General features: G+C 41.6%; 1 protein-coding gene across 1 annotated transcript; it reads left to right on the top strand.

Annotated features, from left to right (window-relative positions):
• Positions 1-9,331: 9,331 nt before the first annotated feature.
• On the top strand, positions 9,332-20,002 carry si:ch211-180f4.1 (leucine-rich repeat neuronal protein 1). The gene is made up of 2 exons (XM_014134579.3): positions 9,332-9,554; positions 17,416-20,002. The coding sequence occupies exon 2, from the start codon at positions 17,504-17,506 to the stop codon at positions 19,730-19,732; it is 2,229 nt and encodes a 742-aa protein (XP_013990054.1). The 5' UTR covers positions 9,332-9,554; positions 17,416-17,503; the 3' UTR covers positions 19,733-20,002.
• Positions 20,003-26,896: the final 6,894 nt, after the last annotated feature.

Genomic DNA, 26,896 nt, shown 5'->3' with positions numbered 1-26,896 from the left:
CGGTGTGGAAGAACTTGACTGGCCTGCACAGAGCCCTGACCTCAACCCCATCGAACACCTTTGGGATGAATTGGAACACCGACTACGAGCCAGGCCTAATCGCCCAAAATCAGTGCCTGACCTCGCTCATGCTCTTGTGGCTGAATGGAAGCAAGTCCCCGCAGCAATGTTCCAACATCTAGTAGAAAGCGTTCCCAGAAGAGTGGAGGGGGACCAACTCCATATTAATGCCCATGATTTTGGAATGAGATGTTCGACGAGCAGGTGTCCATATACTTTTGGCAATGTAGTGTATGTGAACCATAAAATAAGGTGCAACCTACATAGGTTTCACAACTGAAAAGCAGAGTGAGGGTCTGTGCCAAAGTTACAGTACATTAGTAAGTGACTGGTGCCAACTGCTAACATTAAAACCTATTCCTCTAAAATGACACAGAACGTACTCTGACCTAGATATAATGGTGGGTGGCTATTTAAAATCTCAAATGGTCCCATAAAAATTCATTGAAATGAGCCTCTCTGTGCTCTAACAGTCCCTTTATCCATCAGAAGCAGACTGTATTTCAAACCAGTTCAGCAATTTTGTCTCCTTGAACATATTGAATTGTATTAGCCTATTTTTTAGCACTTTATCCTTCACTAATGAGTAAGGTGACCACTAAATGCTGTGGGTCAAGACATAGTCCTAAGCATAATATGCTGAATACGTACAGTGACACAGAGTGAGTGCAATAGAAAGTTCACAAAATGCTGTGGCACCACTACAGAATTACAGTACAGCATCAGTGAATGTGTTTTCACTCAGTCCTCCTCAGGCGGTGAAGAGACAAAGACCACATGATAGAAATCTAGACTACTAAACAGACAGAAAAGCTAAGAGCTATAGTCATTTGCATACTTCTTTTCTGGTTAAGCCAGAGGACAACAGACAGTGGTGGAGGAGAGGAGAGAGGGCAGAATTCAAACACGTCAACCTTTCCCCGGTCTGTTGATGAGTCAGCACTATGCTCTAATTCTGGATCAATATCCTGACCTACAGTAAACAATAACTAGCTCAACTAGGCAGAAATATACATGACATCACAGGTGAAATCATAAAAATGTTATCAAGATGAGTTTTGAATTATTACAAGTAAATGTTTATCCCAAATAAAAGACATGAATGTAACATCTTCAGTTAGTTTTCTTGTTTATATAGAATATTTGATTTAAAATCCAGCGAGTTTGATTACTCTAGCATTCAACACAGAAATGATATCACTTCTCTGTCTAACTGGTATTATCCTACACTACACTAGATGTGTACAGCATTAAATAAATTTCTCTATGACATACTGGAATTCACTTTGAGCATCTCAGTATCAGAAAGCCTCTGAAGTCCTAAGGCATTCGGATGTTTCTGTGTCACTTGCAACGTGACTGTCCCAGAGTGACAGACCGAGGCCGACCAAGCACAATAAAGTCCCGACCCGGGGGAATTAATATTTGCCTTCCTAATCCAACTTAATCCCGGATTTCAAGGGATGTGATTGTTTTTCATTCAGCGCTGGGGAGCTGAAAGACAGACACACAGGTCTGAGGTCTCACACATTAACCAGAGTGTGTGAAGGAGCCCTATAAGCACAAACAACTTATTTGCTCTCAGGACTGTTTACACTGAGGTTGAATTATCAGAGAGAGGTCTGTAATTTCATCATGGTAATGCAACAAAGATATATCAACCCGAGATAGAAATATACATTTTGAACATATGACCTTATCATACAAAGTAGCCACCCTTTGCCTTGATGACAGCTTCGCACACTCTTAGCATTCTCTCAACCAGCTTCATGAGGTAGTCACCTGGAATACAATTAAATTAACTTGTTAAAAGTTCATTTGTGTAATTTATTTCCTTCTTAATGCGTTTGAGCCAATCAGTTGTGTTGTGACAAGGAAGGGGGGTATACAGAAGATAGCCATATTTGGTAAAAAAACGATTATTTTATTTCACCTTTATTTAACCAGGTAGGCCAGGTAGGCCAGTTGAGAACAAGTTATCATTTACAACTGCGACCTGGCCAAGATAAAGCAAAGCAGTGCGACAAAAACAGCATCACAGAGTTACACATAAACAAATGTAGTCAAAAACACAAAAGAAAAATAGACAAATCTATATACAGTGTGTGCCAATGTAGAAGAGTAGGGAGGTATGCAATTTAGCATTAATACTGGAGTGATAGATGTGCAGATGATGATGTGCAAGTAGAGATACTGGTGTGCAAAAGAGCAAGAGGGTAAGTAATAATATGGGGATGAGGTAGTTGGGTGTGCTATTTACAGATTGGCTGTGTACAGGTACAGTGATCGGTAAGCTGCTCTGACAGGAGATATAAGACTCCAACTTCAGAGATGTTTGCAATTCGTTCCAGTCATTGGCAGCAGAGAACTGGAAGGAAAGGCAGCCAAAGGAAGTGTTGGCTTTGGGGATGACCAGTGCAATATACCTGCCGGAGCGCGTGCTACAGATGGGTGTTGCTATGGTGACCAGTGAGCTGAGATAAGGCGGGGCTTTACTTAGAAAAGACTTATAGATGACCTTGAGCCAGTGGGTTTGGCGACGGATATGAAGTGAGGGCCAGCCAGCGAGAGCATACAGGTCGCTGTGGTGGGTAGTATATGGGGCTACATCCAGTTTGCTGAGTAGAGTGTTGGGGGCTATTTTGTAAATGACATCGCCGAAGTCAAGGATCGGTAGGATAGTCAGTTTTACGAGGGTATGTTTGACGGCATGAGTGAAGGAGGCTTTGTTGTGAAATAGGAATCCGATTCTAGATTTAATTTTGGATTGGAGATGCTTAATGTGAGGCTGGAAGGAGAGTTTACAGTCTAACCAGACATCTAGGTATTTGTAGTTGTCCACATATTGTACGTCAGATCCAAGTCCATATTATGGCAAGAACAGCTCAAATAAGCAAAGAGAAACAACAGTACATCATTACTTTAAGACATCGAAGTTAGTCAATTCGGAAAATGTCAAGAACTTTTAAAGTTTCTTCAAGTGCAGTCGCAAAAACCATAAAGCGCTATGAGGACTTGGATTAGCTAACACAATGTGCAATTTGAACACAGGAGTGATGGTTGCTGATAATGGGCCTCTGTACGCCTATGTAGATATTCCATTAAATATCAGCCGTTTCCAGCTACAATAGTCATTTACATCCTACAATCTAAGCTTGATGCCCTCAATCTCACACAAATGATCAATGAACCTACCAGGTACCACCCCAAAGCCTTTAACACGGGCACCCTCATAGAAATCATCCTAACTAACTTTCCCTCTAAATACACCTCTGCTGTTTTCAACCAAGATCTCAGCGATCACTGCCTCATTGCCTGCATCCGTAATGGGTCAGCGGTCAAACGACCTCCACTCATCACTGTCAAACGCTCCCTGAAACATTTCAGCGAGCAAGCCTTTCTAATCGACTTGGCCCGGGTATCCTGGAAGGATATTGACCTCATCCCGTCAGCAGAGGATGCCTGGTTATTTTTTTTAAATGCCTTTCTCACCATCTTAAATAAGCATGCCCCATTCAGGAAATTTAGAACCAGGAACAGATATAGCCCTTGGTTCTCTCCAGACCTGACTGCCCTTCACCAACACAAAAACATCCTGTGGCGTTCTGCATTAGCATCGAACAGCCCCCGTGATATGCAACTTTTCAGGGAAGTTAGAAACCAATATACACAGGCAGTTAGAAAAGCCAAGGCTTGCTTTTTCAAGCAGAAATTTGCTTCCTGCTACACAAACTCAAAAAAGTTCTGGGACACTGTAAAGTCCATGGAGAATAAGAACACCTCCTCCCAGCTACCCACTGCACTGAGGATAGGAAACTCTGTCACCTCCGATAAATCCACTATAATTGAGAATTTCAATAAGCATTTTTCTACGGCTGGCCATGTTTTCCACCTGGCTACCCCTACCCCGGTCAACAACACTGTACCCCCCACAGCTACTCAGCCAAGCCTTCCCCATTTCTCCTTCTCCCAAATCCAGTCAGCTGATGTTCTGAAAGAGCTGCAAAATCTGGACCCCTACAAATCAGCCGGGCTAGACAATCTGGACCCTTTCTTTCTAAAATGATCTGCCGAAATTGTTGCAACCCCTATTACTAGCCTGTTCAACCTCTCTTTCGTGTCGTCTGAGATTCCAAAAGATTGGAAAGCAGCTGCTGTCATCCTCCTCTTCAAAGGAGGGGACACTCTTGACCCAAACTGCTACAGACCTATATCTATCCTATCCTGCCTTTCTAAGGTCTTCAAAAGCCAAGTCAACAAACAGATTACCGACCATTTCGATTCCCCACCGCACCTTCTCCGCTATGCAATCTGGTTTCAGAGCTGGTCATGGGTGCACCTCAGCCACGCTCAAGGTCCTAAACGATATCGTAACCGCCATCGATAAGAAACAATACTGTGCTGCCGTATTCATTGACCTGGCCAAGGCTGTCGACTCTGTCAATCACCACATCCTCATCGGCAGACTCAATAGCCTTGGTTTCTCAAATTATTGCCTCGCCTGGTTCACCAACTACTTCTCTGATAGAGTTCAATGTGTCAAATCGGATGGCCTGTTGTCCGGGCCTCTGGTAGTCTCTATGGGGGTGCCACAGGGTTCAATTCTTGGGACAACTCTTTTCTTTGTATACATCAATGATGTCGCTCTTGCTGCTGGTGAGTCTCTGATCCACATCTACGCAGATGACACCATTCTGTATACTTTTGGCCCTTCTTTGGACACTGTGTTAACAACCCTCCAGATGAGCTTCAATGCCATATAACTCTCCTTCCGTGGCCTCCAATTGCTCTTAAATACTAGTAAAACTAAATGCATGCTCTTCAACCGATCGCTGCCCGTACCTGCTCGCCCGTCCAGCATCACTACTCTGGACGGTTCTTACTTACAATATGTGGACAACTACAAATACCTGGGTGTCTGGTTAGACTGTAAGCTCTCCTTCCAGACTCACATCAAACATCTCCAATCCAAAGTTAAATCTAGAATTGGCTTCTTATTTCGCAACAAAGCATCCTTCACTCATGCTGCCAAACATACCCTCGTAAAACTGACCATCCTACCGATCCTCGACTTCGGCGATGTCATTTACAAAATAGCCTCCAATACCTTACTCAATAAACTGGATGCAGTCTATCACTGTGCCATTTGTTTTGTCACCAAAGTCCCATATACTACCCACCACTGCGACCTGTACGCTCTCGTTGGCTGGCCCTCGCTTCATACTTGTCGCCAAACCCACTGGCTCCAGGTCATCTACAAAACCCTGCTAGGTAAAGTCCCCCCTTATCTCAGCTCACTGGTCACCATAGCAGCACCCACCTGTTGCACGCGCTCCAGCAGGTATATCTCTCTGGTCACCCCCAAAGCCAATTCCTCCTTTGGCCGTCTCTCCTTCCAGTTCTCTGCTGCCAATGACTGGAACGAACTACAAACATCTCTGAAACTGGAAACACTTATCTCCCTCACTAGCTTTAAGCACCAGCTGTCAGAGCAGCTCACAGATCACTGCACCTGTACATAGTCCATCTATAATTTAGCCCAAACAACTACCTCTTCCCCTACTGTATTTATTTATTTTGCTCCTTTGCACCCCATTATTTCTATTTCTACTTTGCACTTTCTTCCACTACAAATCTACCATTCCAGTGTTTTACTTGCTATAGTATTTACTTTGCCACCATGGCCGTTTTTTGCCTTTACCTCCCTTATCTCACCTCATTTGCTCACATTGTATATAGACTTATTTTCTACTGTATTATTGACTGTATGTTTGTTTTACTCCATGTGCAACTCTGTGTTGTTGTATGTGTCGAACTGCTTTGCTTTATCTTGGCCCGGTCGCAATTGTAAATGAGAACTTGTTCTCAACTTGCCTACCTGGTTAAATAAAGATAAAGAGGGGGATGACCGCAGCTGCTTTCCAATCTTTGGGAATCTCAGACGACACGAAAGAGAGGCTGAACAGGCTAGTAATAGGGGTTGCAACAATTTCGGCAGATCATTTTAGAAAGAAAGGGTCCAGATTGTCTAGCCCGGCTGATTTGTAGGGGTCCAGATTTTGCAGCTCTTTCAGAACATCAGCTGACTGGATTTGGGAGAAGGAGAAATGGGGAAGGCTTGGCCGAGTAGCTGTGGGGGGTGCAGTGCTGTTGACCGGGGTAGGGGTAGCCAGGTGGAAAGCATGGCCAGCCGTAGAAAAATGCTTATTGAAATTCTCAATTATAGTGGATTTATCGGTGGTGACTGTTTCTTATCCTCAGTGCAGTGGGCAGCTGGGAGGAGGTGCTCTTATTCTCCATGGACTTTACAGTGTCCCAGAACTTTTTTGAGTTTGTGTAGCAGGAAGCAAATTTCTGCTTGAAAAAGCTAGCCTTGGCTTTTCTAACTGCCTGTGTATATTGGTTTCTAACTTCCCTGAAAAGTTGCATATCACGGGGGCTGTTCGATGCTAATGCAGAACGCCACAGGATGTTTTTGTGTTGGTTAAGGGCAGTCAGGTCAAGAGAGAACCAAGGGCTATATCTATTCCTGGTTCTACATTTCTTGAATGGGGCATGCTTATTTAAGTTGGTGAGGAAGTCATTTAAAAAAAATAACCAGGCATCCACTACTGAAGGGATGAGGTCAATATCCTTCCAGGATACCCGGGCCAGGTCGATTAGAAAGGCTTGCTCGCTGAAGTGTTTCAGGGAGCGTTTGACAGTGATGAGTGGAGGTCGTTTGACCGCTGACCCATTACGGATGCAGGCAATGAGGCAGTGATTGCTGAGATCTTGGTTGAAAACAGCAGAGGTGTATTTAGAGGGAAAGTTGGTTAGGATGATATCTATAAGGGTGCCCGTGTTTACAGGTTTGGGGTGGTACCTGGTAGGTTCATTGAGAATTTGTGTGAGATTGAGGGCATCAAGCTTAGATTGTAGGATGGCTGGGGTGTTAAGCATGTCCCAGTTTAGGTCACCTAGCAGCACGAGCTCTGAAGATAGATGTGGGGCAATCAGTTATAGACTGATCCTTTCTTTATCAGTGGGCAAACATACAAAATCAGCAGGGGATCAAATACTTTTTTCCCCCACTGTATGGTGTCCAGAGCACAGCTGGGGGCAGAGGGTGGTCTATAGCAGGCGGCAACGGTGAGAGACTTGTTTTTAGAGAGGTGGATTTTTAAAAGAAGACGTTCAAATTGTTTGGGTACAGACCTGGATAGTAGGACAGAACTCTGCAGGCTATCTCTGCAGTAGATTGCAAAACCGCCCCCTTTGGCCGTTCTATCTTGTCTGAAGATGTTGTAGTTAGGGATGGAGATTTCAGAGTTTTTGGTGGACTTCCTAAGCCAGGATTCAGACACGGCTAGGACATCCGGGTTGGCAGAGTGTGCTAAAGCAGTGATTAAAACAAACTTAGGGAGGAGGCTTCTAATGTTAACATGCATGAAACCAAGGCTATTATGGTTACAGAAGTCATCAAAAGAGAGCGCCTGGGGAATAGGAGTGGAGCTAGGCACTGCAGGGCCTGGATTCACCTCAACATCACCAGAGGTACAGAGGAGGAGTAGGATAAGGGTACGGCTAAAAGCTATGAGAATTGGTCATCTAGGATGTCGGAACAGAGAGTAAAAGGAGCAGGTTTCTGGGGGCAATAAAATAGCTTCAAGGTATAATGTACAGACAAAGATATGGTAGGATGTGAATACAGTGGAGGTAAACCTAGGCATTGAGTGATGATGAGAGAGATATTGGCTCTAGAAATATCATTGAAACCAGGTGATGTCATCGCATGTGTGGGTGGTGGAACTGAGAGGTTGGATAAGGTATAATGAGCAGGGCTAGAGGCTCTACAGTGAAATAAGCCAATAAACACTCACCAGAACAGCAATGGACAAGGCATATTGACATTAAGGAGAGGCATGCTTAGCCAAGTGATCAAAGGGGTCCAGTGAGTAGTGAGGTCGGTTGCGGTCACAGCGATTCAGACAGCTAGCCGGGCCATGGGTAGCAAGTTGGCAGAAGATGGTGACAAACAGTCTTCTGTAAATGCAATCCTTGGATCCTTAACCTCGATGGTACTACCTGGTTTAAATAAAGGTTAAGAGTGTCTGGGATATTAAATGGGTTTTGGGGATAACAGGGTTGGGAATCAAATATCTAATTTCATGTCATATCTAATCCTTTTGGATTCTTCTCAATCCACTTTGCTATTGTCTAGTTTTCATATCACTTACTGACCTCAGATAGTAATTGAATTGCTTTGGAATGTTGAAATACAGACATTGTGAATAAATAAATCATTGCGACTATTGCATGATGTATGAAACACATGGAACCTAAATGCATGACAATACATAGCCCCATATTAAACATACAATACCTAAGTAAGCAATATTATACTTTTAAGCAGGTAGGTAAGTAGTACTAATAAAAAAAATTACATTTCATACATGATAAAAATAAAGGTAAAGATGCCATGTTTTTGTACAGACAAATAGCAGCCCATGGGAGAATGCCTGTCCATGGTATCTCTCTTGCCTGTGAGTTGGAGATCTTCATCACCAGTGATGAAGGGATTGGATAGATGCCACAGCTACACAAGCTGACATGCAGGTTGTCATTTAGTGGCTTAGTGGAGGAAAAACAGTCTGAAATGGAAACAAATGGGTCGCTTTGACAGTGCATGTTCGTCCTTTAAAGAACCACTGCCATATGTCAACAAAGGATTAGCGGTTGCTATGTAGGCTGTGTAAAAAGGAGAGTATGATGAGAACGCAAAACTACAACTCATATTTCATTCTATGATATATCATTTTAACATCCATAATTAGATACAATAATGCAAGGTAAGAAAAGTACACAATAAATGATTACAATATCATAATTCACCAATAACAATGCTGCCATTAAAAATGCACTGTGTTTGTGTACATAATAAATTACACTGTGTCTCTGTATCATGTTTGGCACATTACCTTTATACTGGAAAACATGACCTCACTGAAACTATTATTTCTCGTTTACAGAAAGTGAATGACCTAATCGATGACCGAATCATAACATGACTTACAATTCTGTCTCATTCTTTCTGGCGCATCGGTAAACATTTGGGCAGGATGAAAACTGGAGCATTACATCATTGTTTGAGAGAAAGCACGATAGCCTCCTCCATGTGATTGGAGGATACTCGTGGCCCAATAATTCTATTGGCTAATGATAGTAAAACAGGCGGACTTTAGCGACGTATTCTGTGGAGCGCGCATAGTGCTTCAAATACAGTGAGAAACGTAGGGCCAGGTTATAATGCACTGATGTTATGATTTTACAGAAGTCGGTTATTCTATTTTAATGCGAGCTTCGAGATAGAGAGAAAGGTTAAAAGGGAACATCAGCAAGGTTATTACGACCGAAGATATTGGTAATTTAATTTTCAAGGTGACAGCGAAATTCTTGTAACGAAGGAGTGGAAGACATCGTTCAATTGGAAGCCGCCTGCATTTGGTACAGAGGTAAGGGCGTTATCCAGTTACAGTAGACTACAGTAGACTAGCCTACTCTGTTCCTCTCCTCAGTGTGGCAATTTAGAAAAAGTTTCAAAATGCTTTATTTGATTACAATATCACATTTTGTCTGAGTAGCCTATGTATCTATCACATCCATCTCTGTCTGTGACTGTGTGGTTTAGGTTACGGTGAAACTCAAGTTTACCAATAATGTTGCCTCACAGTAAGCCTTTAACCTTGGAAATGCTTTTTAAGATGATCAACCATCATCCATATTCATAATCTTTGGATGCATGTTTATAGGACAGCACAAAGTAGCCTAAACATATTCTCATAATGAAATGTATGTATTTTCTTTGCAGGTTTATAGATCATGCTCATCATTCCGATATGATGTTGTACATTTTCTGGATTATGCAAGTGCCCAAAATAATAAACAGCAATTACCTGGCTAGATAAAAAAAAAATACGGAAGACACATTTTAAATGAATGCTTTCAGTTGTGCAACTGACTAGGTATCCCCCTTACTGTATCTCATAAATAAGTAGCCTCCGGTAAGGTTAAACTGACAAGAATATGGCAGTATGGCAGCTGCAAGTGATATACAGTATCATGATATGTAAATATTATTTTATTTCCGAACGTTTCATTCAAAAGGCAATATGTGTTCTCAGACTTCAACTTGATCATCATGTAATATTCATCACCTGAACATATATTTTATGCTTTGGCTGACAAGTCCAGAGGGTCTGTACCTAGGGCTCATTAAGCGTCTAATTGTATCTTATTTGACAGTTTAGAGCTTCAACTGGGGGAGCTATTCCCCAAAGGAATGGATGGTTATTTTGAAGAATTCATGCTCTTGACCTCCTTTTGCAACACAATTAGTTTTACTGCTTCTTGACTTCTCGAATGTCCCCCACCTAAATTGTTCTCCACAAATATAGGATTTGCAAAAAACAGGGCCGGACTATCGCACTTGGAGCCCCGGGGCACCGACCACCAGGGGTCCCCACCAGATTATTATTATTATTATTTTTAAATGTGTGTGTGTGTGTGTGTGGGGGGGGGGGGGGTCAGCTAACTTACTGCAATTTAAGGCTAATTTCTTGCAATTTTAAACTTTTTTTCCCCATCCTGCATCTCCTGCAATTCTACACATTTTGCTATTATATGCTATCTGGGTGCCCCCCGACCTCCAATTTTTGGGGGGGTTGGGAGCCCTCTGGAGGTAGGGGGGCCCAGGGTACGAGCCCTACGTGCCTGTTCAGTAATCTGGCCCTTGCAAAAAAAAATATTTACAAACTTCCAAATTGAAGCCCATCCCCATCCCTCAGTTTTTGGAAACTTGGTCTGAAGTTAAAAGTGACTGATGAACTTACCCTTGCTCAGAGACATATTGGACCCAGAGAATGTGCATTGAACAGTATAAAGGATCTTGCAATTTTTTTTTTTTTATCATCATCAGCATCACTTTTCAGTGTTAGGGCTGCAAAGAGAACAGATGCCATCAGATCTTTAATGCAGCTCACGCTATCTTCTCTGAGATGAACATACTGAAAGGGCAATCAACTGCTCTTTGATATCTTGCAATTAGGCCCATACAGTATATCTAATGAATCGCATGCTGTGAGAGACCCATGCATGTACTTACAGGCATCGGGCTGGAAATACAGTTGAATACGTTATTCACTCTCATATATAAGTAACTGCCAAAATAAAGGAAACATCAACATAAAGTGTCTTAATAGGGTGTTGGGCCACCACCAGCCAGATCAGTTACAATGCACCTTGACATAGATTATAAGTGTCTGGAACTCTATTGAAGGGCTGCGACACCATTCTTCCATGAGAAATTCCATCATTTGGTGTTTTGTTGATGGTGGTGGAAAACTCTGTCTCAGGCACCACTCCAGAATCTCCCGTACAGTAAGTGTTCAATTTGGTTGAGATCATTTTATACATGACCCTAAGCATAATGGTATGTTAATTGCTTAATAAAATCAGCAACCACACCTGTGTGTGGAAGCACCTGCTTTCAATATACTTTGTATCCCTCATTTACTCAAGTGTTTCCTTTATTTTGGCAGTTACCTGCATATGTATTTTCATCCTTCAAGTGGATGAAATTCAGGAGACACATGCCCCCTCAGTTTCAATGGGATTGAGGCCTCCTCATGTACTTACCCAGACTTCATTGCAACAGGAGTTGGGCCGGGTTGGTTGGTTAGTTGGTTGGTTGCTGTAGCTTTACATAATACAGTGAAACACAGTGAAGAAGCTCTGTGCATCACTTTGAGGAGATAATAAATTAACTTCACAGACTAAATCATTAACAGTCGACTCTGCACTGTGGGAGGAGAGTGCGTTGGTCGCTTTTATGTCCCAGAACAAATGAACATGAAAGCGCTCCAAGGCATGTCCTTGAGCAAGCCTTTTCTCCCCTGAGTGATGCTTTTTCATTCTATCTAGCCAGAGTAATATGTCTATTGATGTGTATCACTAGCTCTGTCTTAGCAGATTCACACTCTCACAGTAGACAACGAATCAGATATACACAGGGAGAGGGAGAGAGAGAGAAAGAGAGAGAGTGAGGGAGAAAGAGAGGTCATTGCAGCAAATAAAATGGATCAGACTAAAATCATAGGCTGCATACTAGTATAACCCTATACAGTATGGTATTAAGAGTGTTGGTTGCATAAACACTATAGCATGAATTGATGATATCATATTCATTATGTTACCTCTATGCTGAAATACAACTACCTGTACTTGAAGTGCTCTGGAAAATAGTGGATCAAAAAGTGAATAATTAGCACATTGTTTCTGGTATGTCAGGAAATAATGGCGTGCTATGCTATGCATCTGTGGAAGTTGAAATGTCCTTAAAAAATGCTTTAAAAATATGTGAAAAATGCACTCTCAAACTTTGTAATAATTTCAGCCAGCCAAAAGTGGTGCCCATTTCTTGTGTACTACATCATCAAATTGTGTACTACGTATGTTATGAATTCAATTCGTACTATATGTTATGAATTTGTTATGCTTAAGATCCTGGGGTGCATCTTTAAGTGATTAAATTGATCAATTTGGATATAAAAAAGACAGTGAATTTGAATAATGAATGCAGTCATATTTTAAAGATGTTACAGTTCTTTGATTGTTCATAACCTTAATACTTAAATTCAAGTTATCCCCAGGGGGTTGAATATCCATTAGTTTGTTCAATAACTGTAAGGTAATTTACTGTGCATTTGCATGAAGACTGCAAGAAACGGTTAAGAATTAGAATTTCAAGCATTTTGGAAAAATGCTTACACCAGTGGTTCTTTTCAGAGACTAATTTTATGCATTTCCTTTGGCATGTGCACATGTTCCAAACACCAACTGCGGTGACCATGTGTTAGATATTAAAAGGGGCAGAGATCTTCACGCTGCTTTGAATTGCATAGTGCCAAAGTCATTTTCACAGAAAGCATTGTAAGAAATTAACATATTTATTTTCCCACCAGAACTAGTGTTGATTCAGTCTGGCTGAGCTGAAATAAAATTATGATGAAATTAGTATAAAAACCTGTGCAATTAATTTCATTATCATTAAATGAGACATCCCACTGGGCACACACTGGTTGAATCAACGTTGTTGCCTTTTTGCTCAGTGCAAAAAAGGAAAGGCTGAAAATTAGAGACATGCCTGCAGCCCTATCAATAATTCATAAAGCAGACATAAATGTTTTATCGTCTCCAATACATTTGCAAATGTGCAGAGATGTTGTATAACATTCAGGATTAGGAGAAAGAACATGTTTTAGAAGGAGAGAGCACAAGAGAGGGTATAATTAGACCTGCCCATGGTTGTAAAGTCATCATACATATGTGCGGCTTCTGAATGACAAGGTAGATGACCAATACTGTATGATACATTGTCACACATTTCTTGGCACTGCCACAGCCATTTTATATTTTATAGTGATTTAGTGGTGGGCAACAGCAATATTATGGTCATTTGTATACTGTATTTTTTTGCCATTGATCTTTCATAAAGCACAGGCTGTTTTGCCAATAACTGTCACTTGAAAGCAGAGCTTGTGTATGTTGGGTTGATTTAACGAACAAAACAACTCTCCCCTGCCTGAAAGTAATGAAGTAGTAGCTCAACTTCACAATGGTAGTGTGAACATCTGGCGCGGTAATCTCTCTTAAATTAAAATGTGAGCCATGCAAAGCACCCTGCTTGGTCATGGCCTTGAGTGGCTCAACTTTGTATTAAGGGGAAGCATGGAGTCTAACATCTGTCTAAGGGTTGTGTTTCTAATGCCAGGAAGGGCTTTTCAGATACTTAGTTATTATCCCTCATTTCAACATGAGAGCACCTAAACAAGGTTGTTCATTGCAGCATTCAGAAAAACAATAACAGACCTTAGTTCCCAGCATTCCGTAAAATGCATAATGTCAGGTCTGGTGCAAATTGTTTATTCATGAGGAGGACTGTTATTTATTAACAACAGGGTGTTGTTGTCTTCCTATGACATTAGCTTACATGGTTACCGGTGCTTTTTTAAAAATATGAAATTACACTTGTAAAGCAAAAATTGGAGTGAGAGGTAATACATAGTGATTAGTGGTTCATTTGTTGTTGTTTTGTGAGGTTGTCATTTTAAAGACCCGCGTCCATCAAAATAAGACAGCTGCAAGCATCTGATGCCCTAGGTCTAGGAGCACAGTTGACAGCCTAAAAATAACACTAGACCTTTGGACAATTTATTAATATACTGTCTGGATTGGACAGACACATCATTCATGGTTAGGAGAGGAGGCAAGAAGTCATGTGTGAGTGACAAAGGATTGGATAATGATGGGGACAGAGTATCCTGTTGACAAAGGATTGAAGAATGATGGGGACCGAGCATCCTGTTGACAAAGGATTGGAGAATGATGGGGACCGAGTATCCTGTTGACAAAGGATTGAAGAATGATGGGGACCGAGCATCCTGTTGACAAAGGATTGGAGAATGATGGGGACCGAGCATCCTATTGACAAAGGATTGAAGAATGATGGGGACCGAGCATCCTGTTGACAAAGGATTGAAGAATGATGGGGACCGAGCATCCTATTGACAAAGGATTGGAGAATGATGGGGACCGAGCATCCTATTGACAAAGGATTGGAGAATGATGGGGACCGAGCATCCTATTGACAAAGGATTGGAGAATGATGGGGACCGAGCATCCTGTTGACCAAGGATCCATTGTAGTTGGGTTCTTTAAACATGGCTAGAGGGGTTGATAATGGGGCGAGGTATGTCTGCCTGGGTAGTGATATCAAATGGAAATGAAGGAAAATGTGCAATGATACTGGTGTCAGAGTACTGGCTGCTGAATGTGTCTCTGATCCAGATAGAGGTCTGGTTGTTGTGTTCTCTCAACTGATCCATCCCTCCTACTGTACATCCTGCTGTAAAAGCATTCTCACGCACACTATTTTGTATATACCTACATTTTTATATTTTAGTTACACCCACTGATCTTTCAGCTCTATGTCTATCCTGTCCTCCATTTGCACGTTCCAGTGTTCCACCCGTTAGAGCCCGTTGAGGTTTTAGAGATAAGGAACAGCCCCGGAGCACCAGCCATTAAGAGCAGCCCAAGGGTTGGTGCCTTTGCTACTTCCTGTCAGGTTGCCATGGCATCAGGCAAGGTGGCCCCGTTTCCTGCCGCCCAGAGGAACTGTGGGGGTTACGTCCTAAGTGTGCCCCTGTTATCTAATGTGATCAGACAGGCGTGGTGGAGACTGTCACACTTCCCAGCCAGACAGGGGCCCCAGCCCATCGCTGAGTGCTGCCAGCTCAGCGAATACCACTCTCAAACATCTCCCAATGTAATATTAGGACTGGAGCTTGCCTCCACTGTAGCCTCCTCCATCAGATATATTTTAAAGCCACTAACCGTGCTCAGCTCTGCCCCTCTGCGGCTTAGCTCTCTCTGATGCAACTCTCCAGGGAGTCAATTTGTGTGCAGCGCTTGAAAGGAGCTGGGTAATTATTCCCATCTTGTTTTCATTTTCGTGTATTTTCATTCTGGTGCTATTGGTGTAACTCTAGTGTGTCAATGTACCGGCTTTGTTCAGAAAATTTCAAACAAGGCTTTGTCATGCCAACGTTTCCAAAGGCTGAGCAAGAGAATATGTCTTGGGAGCGCCACAGAATACTCACACTGTGTTTTTGTGATTTGATTTGTTACCCACTTCTTTTTCTCCCCAAACTGTACAGTAGTGAATAATTGAATGAGACTGTGGGTTTGCTGTCTCTTTGGTGTAAGCCACTGACAGCATGAGGTATGTATGGAGGTTTGTGGAGAAACACAACAGATTTGGAGTGGGTTGACAATCGACCTCTTGACAGCTATAATTTAAAAAATCATAGTTAATACATTGGATGTGGGCTACAGTAGTCCACATGTTACTGGGGTTGAGTGAGATACTAATGTTTTGTGCTGATGAATAAGTTACATTTGAGGAAAGGCGTCTGACCTAAATACCAAAAATACCCCAGTCTACCTGTGCATCTCTCACATTTTAGAGCTATTTCTCTCAAAAAACATCAAGATGGTTGAGCGGAGAAGAAACATCAAGATGGTTGAGCGGAGAAGAAGCAATTTCCTGATATTGCATCAACGGAGCCTGATGCTTGTCATCTTAAGGCTGTACAATCCCACTCTGCCAAACTTAAAATCCTCTTTACTGTGAGGTCATTGGTTAACAGAGTCATTCTAATGTTTGGAGAAATCGGTGTGTGTTGACATTCCCCTATTGAAGCTGACTGGTAGTTTTCAAAGAAGCTTTATTGGATAGCAATATGAACTTCAATATGGCAGGTGTGCTAGGGAGGCTTCAGTTCCATTAGCACGATACTGAGGTGTTTAAAACAAGCAGTGGAATCAAAGTCTGTATTATAGAATTAGGTGCCAGTTTTCCACATTTCACCCTTGTCTGGTTTCAGGTTTCCTTTTCATGTTGGTGTTGTTTCTGACCGGTGCGGAGGCAGCAGGGAATAACATTATTTAGCTTCCTGAGCAGTAAATGCTGTTCAACCCACTGATTCATTGTGTAACAATGCCTATTACCTGTCACCAGCCTCTCACTGCCTGCCACAGAACCCACAGAAACTAGTGGAGAGCGACATGGAGGCACACGTCTCAACGCCACACATAAACTGATCCTAGATTTATTGTAACATGTAAATGATCGTCACAAACACATTACATTATTAAAAAGCTACATTCAAAATGGATATACACAGCTACAGTATTGATTTGTACATTTAGTTTCCTCAGGGTTAGAAGATAGATTTCGTGTCACAGAAAAGAAAACAGCCCAATATCTGCAGTGCCATGTTGAGGTTGGGTTGAATTTACCGTGGGCTCCATAAGCTGATGGACACCTTAATGCCTTTGGCTTGACAATATTCTTTCCTGCTGGGTCAGGGTGATTTACAGAGTAACAAGAGCTCTGAATCATTCATACTGCCCCAGTCTTCACATAGACTTTTATTTCTTATAGTTGTGGCCCCTTGGAGTAACGCAACATCACAGCTTTAAGGAAACCTTGTTTTCCACCATGTGTTCTACAATTACCATGAACGTTTAAGAGAGATAACCTGTTTAAGTGGGCTGCCTCATTAAATTATATTTTTTTACTGATTTATTTGCAGGTGTGTTGTAAAACATAAACAAATACCTGATAGATGTATCTTTACCTTAAATAAATAATAACTTACGAATTAATGATTGTTGACCATATTTACCATGTGAAATGCATTATTGTCATGCAATATTTTTTACAATATGTTTTATAATTTTTTCTTACAGCATTAGACCAAAGCTCCATCGTCATAGCAGAAGAAGTCACAGTTTAACCTGCCCCAAGGTTAACAGGGTTACCTCATTCTACTGCAACATGGGAGGATCTGGGATCTGTGCTCGGCTGATGATTGTCTTTCTGATGGTGATCTCATGTCAAAGTTCAGAAGCTAGTTCTCTCTGCCCAGCGCAGTGTGTATGTGAAACACGTCCATGGTACACACCTCAATCGGTATACCATCAGGCCAAGACGGTGGACTGCAATGAGCTCCATCTTAGTGGGGTCCCGTGGAATATTTCAGGTGACACTCAGGTGCTTCTCCTCCAGAGTAACAACATCTCCTCTGTGTCTGTGGAGCTCCAGAGTCTAGTCAACCTCACAGAGCTGGACCTCTCCCAAAACCACTTCACACAGATCCAAGACATTGGACTGCACAACCTGACCCAGCTTGTCACTCTCTACCTTGAGGAAAACCAAGTGAAAGAACTGCAAGATTTCTGTCTGAAGGATCTTGACAGTTTGGAAGAGCTTTACATCAACCACAACCAAATCTCCTCCATTGGGCCTAAAGCCTTCTCTGGGCTCAGAAACCTCCTGAGGCTCCATCTCAACTCCAACAAGCTGGTGGCCATAGATAGCCACTGGTTTGAGTCTCTCCCTAACCTGGAGATTCTCATGATAGGGGAGAACCCCATCCTGGGGTTACAGGATATGAACTTCCACCCCTTGTCAAAGCTGCATAGTCTGGTGCTGGCTGGCATGGGCCTCAGGGAGGTCCCGTCAGGAGCTTTCCAGGGGTTGGAATACCTGGAGAGTCTGTCCTTCTTTGACAACAAGCTGACAGCAGTCCCCAAAGATGCCCTCCGGGTCCTACCAAATCTCAAGTTCTTAGACCTTAACAAGAATCCCATTGGCCGTGTTCAGGAGGGAGACTTCCATGATTTCCCCCATCTGGAGGAGCTGAGTCTGAACAACATGGAGGGACTGGTTGCCATTGAGAGGGGGGCGTTCTCTAATCTCCCAGAGATGGCAAAACTGGAAATTTATAACAACCCCCATTTAGCTTATATTGATCGTGCTGCTTTCATTGACATGGGCGGCCTGCGCACACTATTAGTCCACAACAACGACATCAGCCTCTTGTCACACGAGGTTTTGTCCTCTTTCCCTAGCCTGGATGAAGTGAGTCTCCACAGTAACCCTCTCAGGTGTGACTGCCTCTCTAACTGGGGCCCAGTCCTGGGGAACCAGTCCACCCTCAAGCTGCTGGAGTCCCAAATCACCCTTTGTGCCTCCCCTCCCCATTTGGTTGGCCACGCTCTCCAGGAAGTGGTCACTACCAGCTGGAATGTTGTCAGCAACACCTGCCTCCCTCACATCTCCCTGCACACGTTCCCCCCTCTGCTCAATGTCACTGCTGGACAACCCCTGACTCTGGACTGTTGGGCTGTTGCTGACCCTGCACCTCAGTTCTACTGGGTGACGCCAACAGGAGACAAGGTGACCTCAGAGGCTGTCTCTGCAGTCATGGTGGACGGCAGGAGCACAAAGAAACACAGACTGCAGGAACAGGGGGCTCTGGAGATCCTCCAGGTTGAGCCAGCTGATTCTGGCCTGTACACGTGCGTGGCGTGGAACACAGAGGGGGCGGACACGCGTAGTGTGTCAGTGTACGTGGAGAAAGGAGACTGGCACGGTGGCAGGCTGAATGTAGGGGGGCACACGGTAAACACCATAATGGCCCTGGTGGTCCTGGCTAAGATCATCCACTCCCAGTCAGTGGTCCTGGAGTGGAAACTCTACCCTCCTCACTTCCACAGCCATGAGGCATCTCAGCCCAAGTGGTCCAGCGCCACCATGAAGATTGACAACCCTCAGATCAGCTATACAGCCAAGGTTCCGGTTGATGTGCAAGAATACAACCTGACTCACCTGTTGCCCTCGACAGAGTACAGAGTGTGTCTGACCATGTCAGCTACAGAACAGCAGACGCAACACTCCTGCATCAACGTCACCACCAAGGAGGCCAGTTTTGCTGTGGAGATGGTGGCCCAGCCCACCAATGTGGCCCTTGCAGCTGTCATGGGCTCCATGTTTGCCATCTGCATCATGGCCCTGCTTGTGTTCTACATGGGCCGGCGTATGAAGCAGAAATCCTGCCATCACTCCCTGAAGAAATACGTGCAGCATGCCACCTCCATCCCCCTGAACGAGCTCTACCCTCCCCTGATCAACCTGTGGGAGAATGAGACTGAGAAGGAGAAAGAGGGTCCAGTGGATCCCCAGAACTCTCAGATTGACACCTCAAAGACATACATGTGGTAATAAAGGTCAAAGTGCGTAGATGTAAAAGAGACATTTAAAGACGTTTATGTACTGTACTGTATGTAATCTTAGTTACTGCTCAATCTTGAGATTTAAGAGTAAGATGTCATTGTGAAAGATAAGGTATTTTTAGACTGCAGATCTCTAGCTCAAGCACACTTAGTTGTCCTGTTGAATAAGGATCCTATTGTAATGCAGTTATGTTACATAAGGAAATATGCTGAGTGGGCCAGGTTTGAAGTGTCCATGGCCAAACACACCTCCACAGAAGTACACTGTAACATCAAGCATGTAAGATATTTTATTGTTTATTTAATTCACTTTCTAGATTATATTTAACTAAATATGAAACGAAACCATACTACATTTCTGCCAGAGCACTTAGGTCAAGACCTGTTCACTGCTGCTTACTAATTCCAAATCACTGCTTAGGATTTCTTGCATGTCTACCTGCATGTTTTTCCTGTGCTCTGAGTATTTAGTCAAGTACCCCTTCTCTCCTTTCCCTTTGAAATATACAGGTGTAAAGCTGACAACAAAAATGTTTCTTCTACTTGGGGGTCGTATCCTGTTGTTCTTTCTTCTTTAGATGATTAGTCCTACCAAAACGAACCCTGTTTCATTGCTTTAAAGGTGGACTCAGCGATATGACGTAGATGGAGAAAGTAAAGAGCATAGTGGGTCAATTTCCGCAACAACTAAGAGCGTTGAAGCGCTAGGCTCAACTTCTCCGCTTATTTTGGTGCCCTGGCTACCACGCTGTGAACAACGTGAAACGAAATCGTGCACTTGCGCAGATACTGTGTGTGACTGTATGAGAGCGAAGTCTTGCTCATATCTGCCGTGCAGCTCGTGGCAACGTAATTTCACTGAGTCTACCTTTAACAGTTCATGAACATACAGTAAGGAAATAAATGCCATTCTTGTCTGGCATTGCATTTATTGTCCATTTGTTACTGTTAGCCTGCACATGAAGAAAAAAACAGCATTTGAATGTATGTTTATTTATTTGTTTGCTAACTTGTTTCATATATATTTATTCCACTTTTTTTTTATCGAAAAATGTGCATTATAGTTAACCTATGCAGGATAAATGAATACTACCCTCATATTCTTTGACTTGTTCATTACCAGACCTAGATCATGATGAAGTCATGCAGAGTTTAACCTTTATTAAGATTCACTGCATGGACAGTTAAGTGGTATTAACACCATGCATTTTCCTTCACACACAATGTAACATTTAGCGCTATCTACTGTCTACCATGCTGGTTAATTACCACATACACGTGATTTATTTATGTTCTACTAAAAATAGATTTCTAGAATATAGCAATTTAAGGTTGCACACAATGGCCAGTTACTGCATGAGTTTGCACTATATTTTGTGGACTGTTTTTGACTGTTTTTTAAACCATGCCATACAGTACAAGTGAACCTATTTAAGATGGAATATTTACTCATAATACAATGCACTTAGTTGTTGGAATATGCTCATCCAAATGTCTCCCCTGTACCAAAATTTTTCAACCCAGATTTGACAGCTTGAGCATATCTGGAAAATGTCTCCAGGAAACCCTGCTTTTAACTCATAGATGAAACACAATATTTAGACACATTACATGGTTTTGCATTAGATGTAGGAAACTGCTTATTTTTTCATTTGATTTTATAACCTGATGAAACATCAAAACATTTTATTTATGTTTATTTATTTATGTATTGATTGATTGATGATGAATATGACACATATTAATCACAAATCATTTTTTAAATATATATATATTGAGCTATTCAAAAACATTAAGCCAAGGAATACCATTTCAGACACAATACATTTATTGTGTGTATAGTTCCATAACAAAGAGGCTGAAAATATCTTTTGATCTATCAAAATGCTGTAGCAAAAGGCTGAATCTCAAAATGAAATGTTATTGACTAAAACATGCCCTCTAGTGGCATTAGGTCATTAATCAAAGTACAGTGTGACGTTTCAAATGCTGTAGTCTATAATTTGATTAAACTTGACAGTGAAATGCAGGGTATTTTGTATTATAAAGCATATTGTTATATTTTAATTAAACCATTAATATTCCTCAACACTTTAGACGTATCGGTCTGTGCTTCTGTAGTTAATGGGAGATGACTGTGAAGAAATGTATTTCTTGACATGAATAAAATCATTATCCCATTTATTTGAATTTCCTGTATCCATTTTTTTTTACAGGAACATTCTTCTCTTGTAATATGAAAGAGAAAACATTTAAAATATTTAGTAAATGATAGGCAGAATCTACTGCACACCCACAGCTGATTAGTGAAGGTGTTGAAGGCAAAACTGGAGAAACAGGAAAAAGTCTCTGCACACTTCTAGACAGATGCAATTTACTTTAATTGTGGCTTAGCTTTTGGTCAGCTGACCTTCATCAGAGGCTCTGATGATGGGCTGCTGACCGAGCTCAGCACCAAGAATCTGAATGGAAGTGTGCAGACTTTCCTGTTTCTCAAGTTTTAGTAAATGCAAATCCTATAAATCAAATCAAATTTTATTGGTTGCATACACATATTTAGCAGATGTTATTGGTCACATACACATATTTAGCAGATGTTATTGGTCACATACACATATTTAGCAGATGTTATTGGTCACGTACACATATTTAGCAGATGTTATTGTGGGTGTAGCGAAATGCTTGTGTTCCTAGCTCCAACAGTGCAGTAGTATCTTAACAATTCACAACAATACACAATACACACAAATCACTTATTCACTGAATCTCAAAAATCACTGAAGCTGGAGACTCATATCTCCCTCACTAGCTTTAAGCACCAGCTGTCAGAGCAGCTCACAGATCACTGCACCTGTACATAGCCCATCTGTAAATAGCCCATCCAACTACCCCATCCCCATACTGTATTTATTTATTTATCTTGCTCCTTTGCACCCCAGTATCTCTACTTGCACATTCATCTTCTGCACATCTACCATTCCAGTGTTTAATTGCTATATTGTAATTACTTTGCCTCCATGGCCTATTTATTGCCTTACCTCCCTTATCCTACCTCATTTACACACACTGTGTATATATACCTTTTTTTCTACTCTATTATTGACTCTGTGTTGTTGTATGTGTCGAACTGCTTTGCTTCATCTTGGCCAGGTCACAGTTGCAAATGAGAATTTGTTCTCAACTAGCCTACCTGGTTAAATAAAGGTTAAATAAAAAATAAATAATAATAATTAAGCAATAAGACAAGAGGAGGTGTGGTATATGGCCAATATATCACGGCTAAGGGCTGTTCTTATGCACGACGCAACGTAGAGTGCCTGGATACAGCCCTTAGCCGTGGTATATTGGCCATATACCACAAACCCCTGAGGTGCCTTATTGCTATTGTAAACGGGTTACCAATGTAATTAGAGCAGTAAAAATAAATGTTTTGTCATACCCGTGGAATACGGTCTGATATACCACGGCTGTCAGCCAATCAGCATTGAGTGCTCGAACCACCCAGTTTATAATTGCTATTCAGTTTATAATTGCTATAATAAACTGGGTGGTTCCAGCCCTGAATGCTGATTGGCTGACAGCCAATATACCACGGCTAAGGGCTCTATCCAGCCACTCCGAGTTGCGTCGTACGTATGAACAGCCCTGAGCTGTGGTATATTGGCCATATACCACACCAACTCATGCATTATTGCTTAAGTAACTCTACCTAAATAAACACATTATGACTATATTTCCTCTTTTTGAGCAATGAATGGATTAGGAAATTGTGAAGGTAAGGCAGGATAGCAGCCATAGAGATCCCAATAAACTACTAGTTTAATTAGTATTCTATTTCCAAATTCTATGGCAGCAGCATCGCCATTTGATCATTCCAAGAATTACAGGTAATTTATCAACGTTCTAAATGCTCTTCCCACAATGAATAGCCTATGAATTGGAAGATAAATCACATGACATCATGCTTTAAATTAGGTGAGGTAGGCAAATAGAATATACTAGAATTACAGAACAAAAATATAGATGCAACATGTAAACTGTTGGTCTCATGTTTCATGAGCTGAAATAAAAGATCCCAGACATTTTCCATACGTACCAAAAAAGGATGTATCTAAAATTTTGTGCACAAATTTGTTAATTGAGCATTTCCCCTATGCCAAGATAATCCATCCACCTGACAGGTGTACCATATCAAGTAGTTGATTAAACAGCATGATCATTACACAGGTGCTCCTTGTGCTGGGGACAATAAAAGGCCACTTTAAAAAGTGCACTTTTGTCACACAACCCAATGTCACACTTTCTCAAGTTTGGAGGGAGCGTGCAATTCGCATGCTGACTGCAGGAATGTCCACCAGTGCTGTTGCCAGATAATTGAATGTTAATTTCTCTACGATAAGTTGCCTCCAAAGTTGCTTACAGAATTTGGCAGCACGTCCAACCAGCCTCACAACTGCAGACCACATGTAACCATGCAAGCCCAGGACCTCTACATCCAGCTTCTTCAGCTGCGGGATCATCTGGGGGGGTGCTGATGAGTATATATGTCTGTAATAAAGCCCTTTTGTGGGGAAAAACTCATTCTGATTGGCTGGGCCTGGCTCCCCAGTGGGTGGGCCTATGCCCTCCAAGCAGTGACGTTGGCCTCATTTCTATTACAGCATATCGGATGACTCTCATTCATTGTCCATTCACCCAGTTCAATGTAACAGCAATGCGTTTAGGCTACTAAATGATACTCAAATGTGCCCTATACCCATCATGAGATTGTTACAACCTAGCCTATGAATTAAAGTTTACAACATAGGTGCACACAGGTCGAGAGGCAAATTTGACACATGGACAGACAATGACATTCAATACAGCCTTGCACACTCTTGCATGCATCTAGATGAAAATGGGTGTAATCATTAGTCCAACATTTGCAAACGAGAGTTTCTGTTGGACATATTCAGGTATGTTTATCCCTGTTTTGTTCCGTTTGCTTCCATTTAAGAAACGTTTTTCAACAGAATCGGCAGAATTAATACACCCCTGATCACACGTAAACACAGTTCACTTTCATAGCAGCCACATTGTATTCCTTCTTGCATCTATGCGCTCTCCTCCTCTCACCTCTTCCTTTCACTTGTGGACTTCAATGCACAACACATCAGCTGTATGTGACAAGCAAAAAACCTTTCCAAGCCAAACAGCTACACACAGCCTACATCGTTGTCACCATGTTAGCTAAATTAACATCATAGTCAGCATAGCTAATAGAAGTAACGCATTAGTAAACCCGCTACAATCATGCAGTAACGCTACAGTAAGCAGTTACACTGGCTCCCGGTGGCAATAAATTAGTAACACCAAAAGCTTACCTTGACTTGGAAGAGTTCCAGTGTTGTGTTGGAAAGCCATAGGCAGCTAACTAACATATCATCCTTCTTTTTGAGCGGCGTTTCAGTAGGCTAAACTAACTCGATGCATTTGATAGCGAAGTAAGTAAAACTGAAAGTGAAAAAAGAAAGAAATCTCTCTCTATTTCTCTCTTGCTTCTTCATTTTGGAAGAAATTAATTTGTTCAAAATTGTTAAACTATTGTCTTTCTCTCTCTTTGAGTCAACTACTCACCACATTTTACACACTGCAGTACTAGCTAGCTGTAGCTTATGCTTTCAGTACTAGATTAATTCTCTGATTCTTTGATTGGGTGGACAACATGTCAGTTCATGTTGCAAGAGCTCTGATAGGCTAGAGGACGTCCTCCGGAAGATGTCATAATTACTGTGTAAGTCGATCGAAGGGGGTGAGAACCATGAGCCTCCTAAATTTTGTACTGAAGTCAATGTACCCAATGTCCAAACAGCGACACCATGGTGCTACCCTACAGAGTGCTGTCAAGCCTACCGTAGACCTTCATTGCAAAACAGTGTGTTTTAATCAATTATTTGGTGACATATTTAGTATAGTTTTATCAAAAAAGTATAACTTTTTTAATGTTTCATTTTTTTTCTTTCTGAAATTCACTGAGGAGGATGGTCCTCCCCTTCATCCTCCGAGGAACCTCCACTGCGAGGCCCAAACATGGTTGCACCCCTACCCGTAGATAAGGGCCTAATTTATTTATTTTATTTGACTGATTTCCTTATATGAACTGTAACTCAGTAAAATCTTTGAAATTGTTGCATGTCGCGTTTATATTGTTGTTTATTATACTTTATTTTTCCATAAGGAACTTCAGTTGATCAGAGATGTGATGACCCACCTCAACCATGTATTGTAGGCCCAACAGAGTAAATATAGACTATGCACATTCACAACATCAACAATACTACATACAGTAAGGTTTGTGCAGTGGGGCTTGGAGCATATCTAAACATCTTGGCAAAAAGTGAGTATTTAATTTGTTTTATTAGACCTACTATTTCAGAGGTGAATGCTGAAGCAATTGCCATCCCATGGGGCCCCTATGCCCAATCACTCAAATAAAGCAAAGAAGGCTTAATGAACAGAAAAAATAACAACTAATCATGACACATGCCAATTGTCATCATATGGATTTTCCAAAATGCCTCTTCTTCTGAGGGTAGATTTAATTAGGCTAAATTGCTGGAATTTCCATTAGGAATATGTGCATACAGATACTAAAATCAAACACACATTTTATCTAATTATTTTATTCATAATATGAGTCCAAAAATAGTAACACATGATTATTATAGGACGGCAGGTAGCCTAGCGGTTAAGAGTGATGGGCCAGGAACCAAAAGGTTGCCGGTTTGAATCCCCAAGACAACTAGGCAAACAACCTGTCAATGTGCCCTTGAGCAAGGCACATAACCCTAGTTGCTCTGGATGAGACTATCTGCTAAAGTACTAAAATGTAATTATATGTCCAGCAAACATTTACTGTGGTCTCTTGCAGGAATAAACAAACACTTAATCAATGACACCTGGATTAATAAAGAAAAAAAAAATCTGGTAATATTTATATTTTCCATTATAATCTATACATTATTTGCATTTCCATTAGTTACCACACCCAAAGTGGCTATATGGTAAACATTCATAAAAACTAAAATTAGCTTTTCAGTCTTAACTTAAGGTTAGGGTTAAGTATAAGGTTAGTTGTTTGGTTAAAATTAAGGTCAAGGTTAGGTTTAAAATC

Source organism: Salmo salar, chromosome 13, assembly GCF_965601325.2.
Source record: "Salmo salar chromosome 13, fSalSal1, whole genome shotgun sequence".
In the NCBI taxonomy this organism is placed as follows: Eukaryota; Metazoa; Chordata; class Actinopteri; order Salmoniformes; family Salmonidae; genus Salmo; species Salmo salar.
This window is presented reverse-complemented; position numbering and strand designations above follow the sequence as displayed.

Excerpts from the sequence above, each read along its gene's own strand:
- si:ch211-180f4.1 (XM_014134579.3), top strand. The coding sequence starts at position 17,504 with ATGGGAGGATCTGGGATCTGTGCTCGGCTGATGATTGTCTTTCTGATG.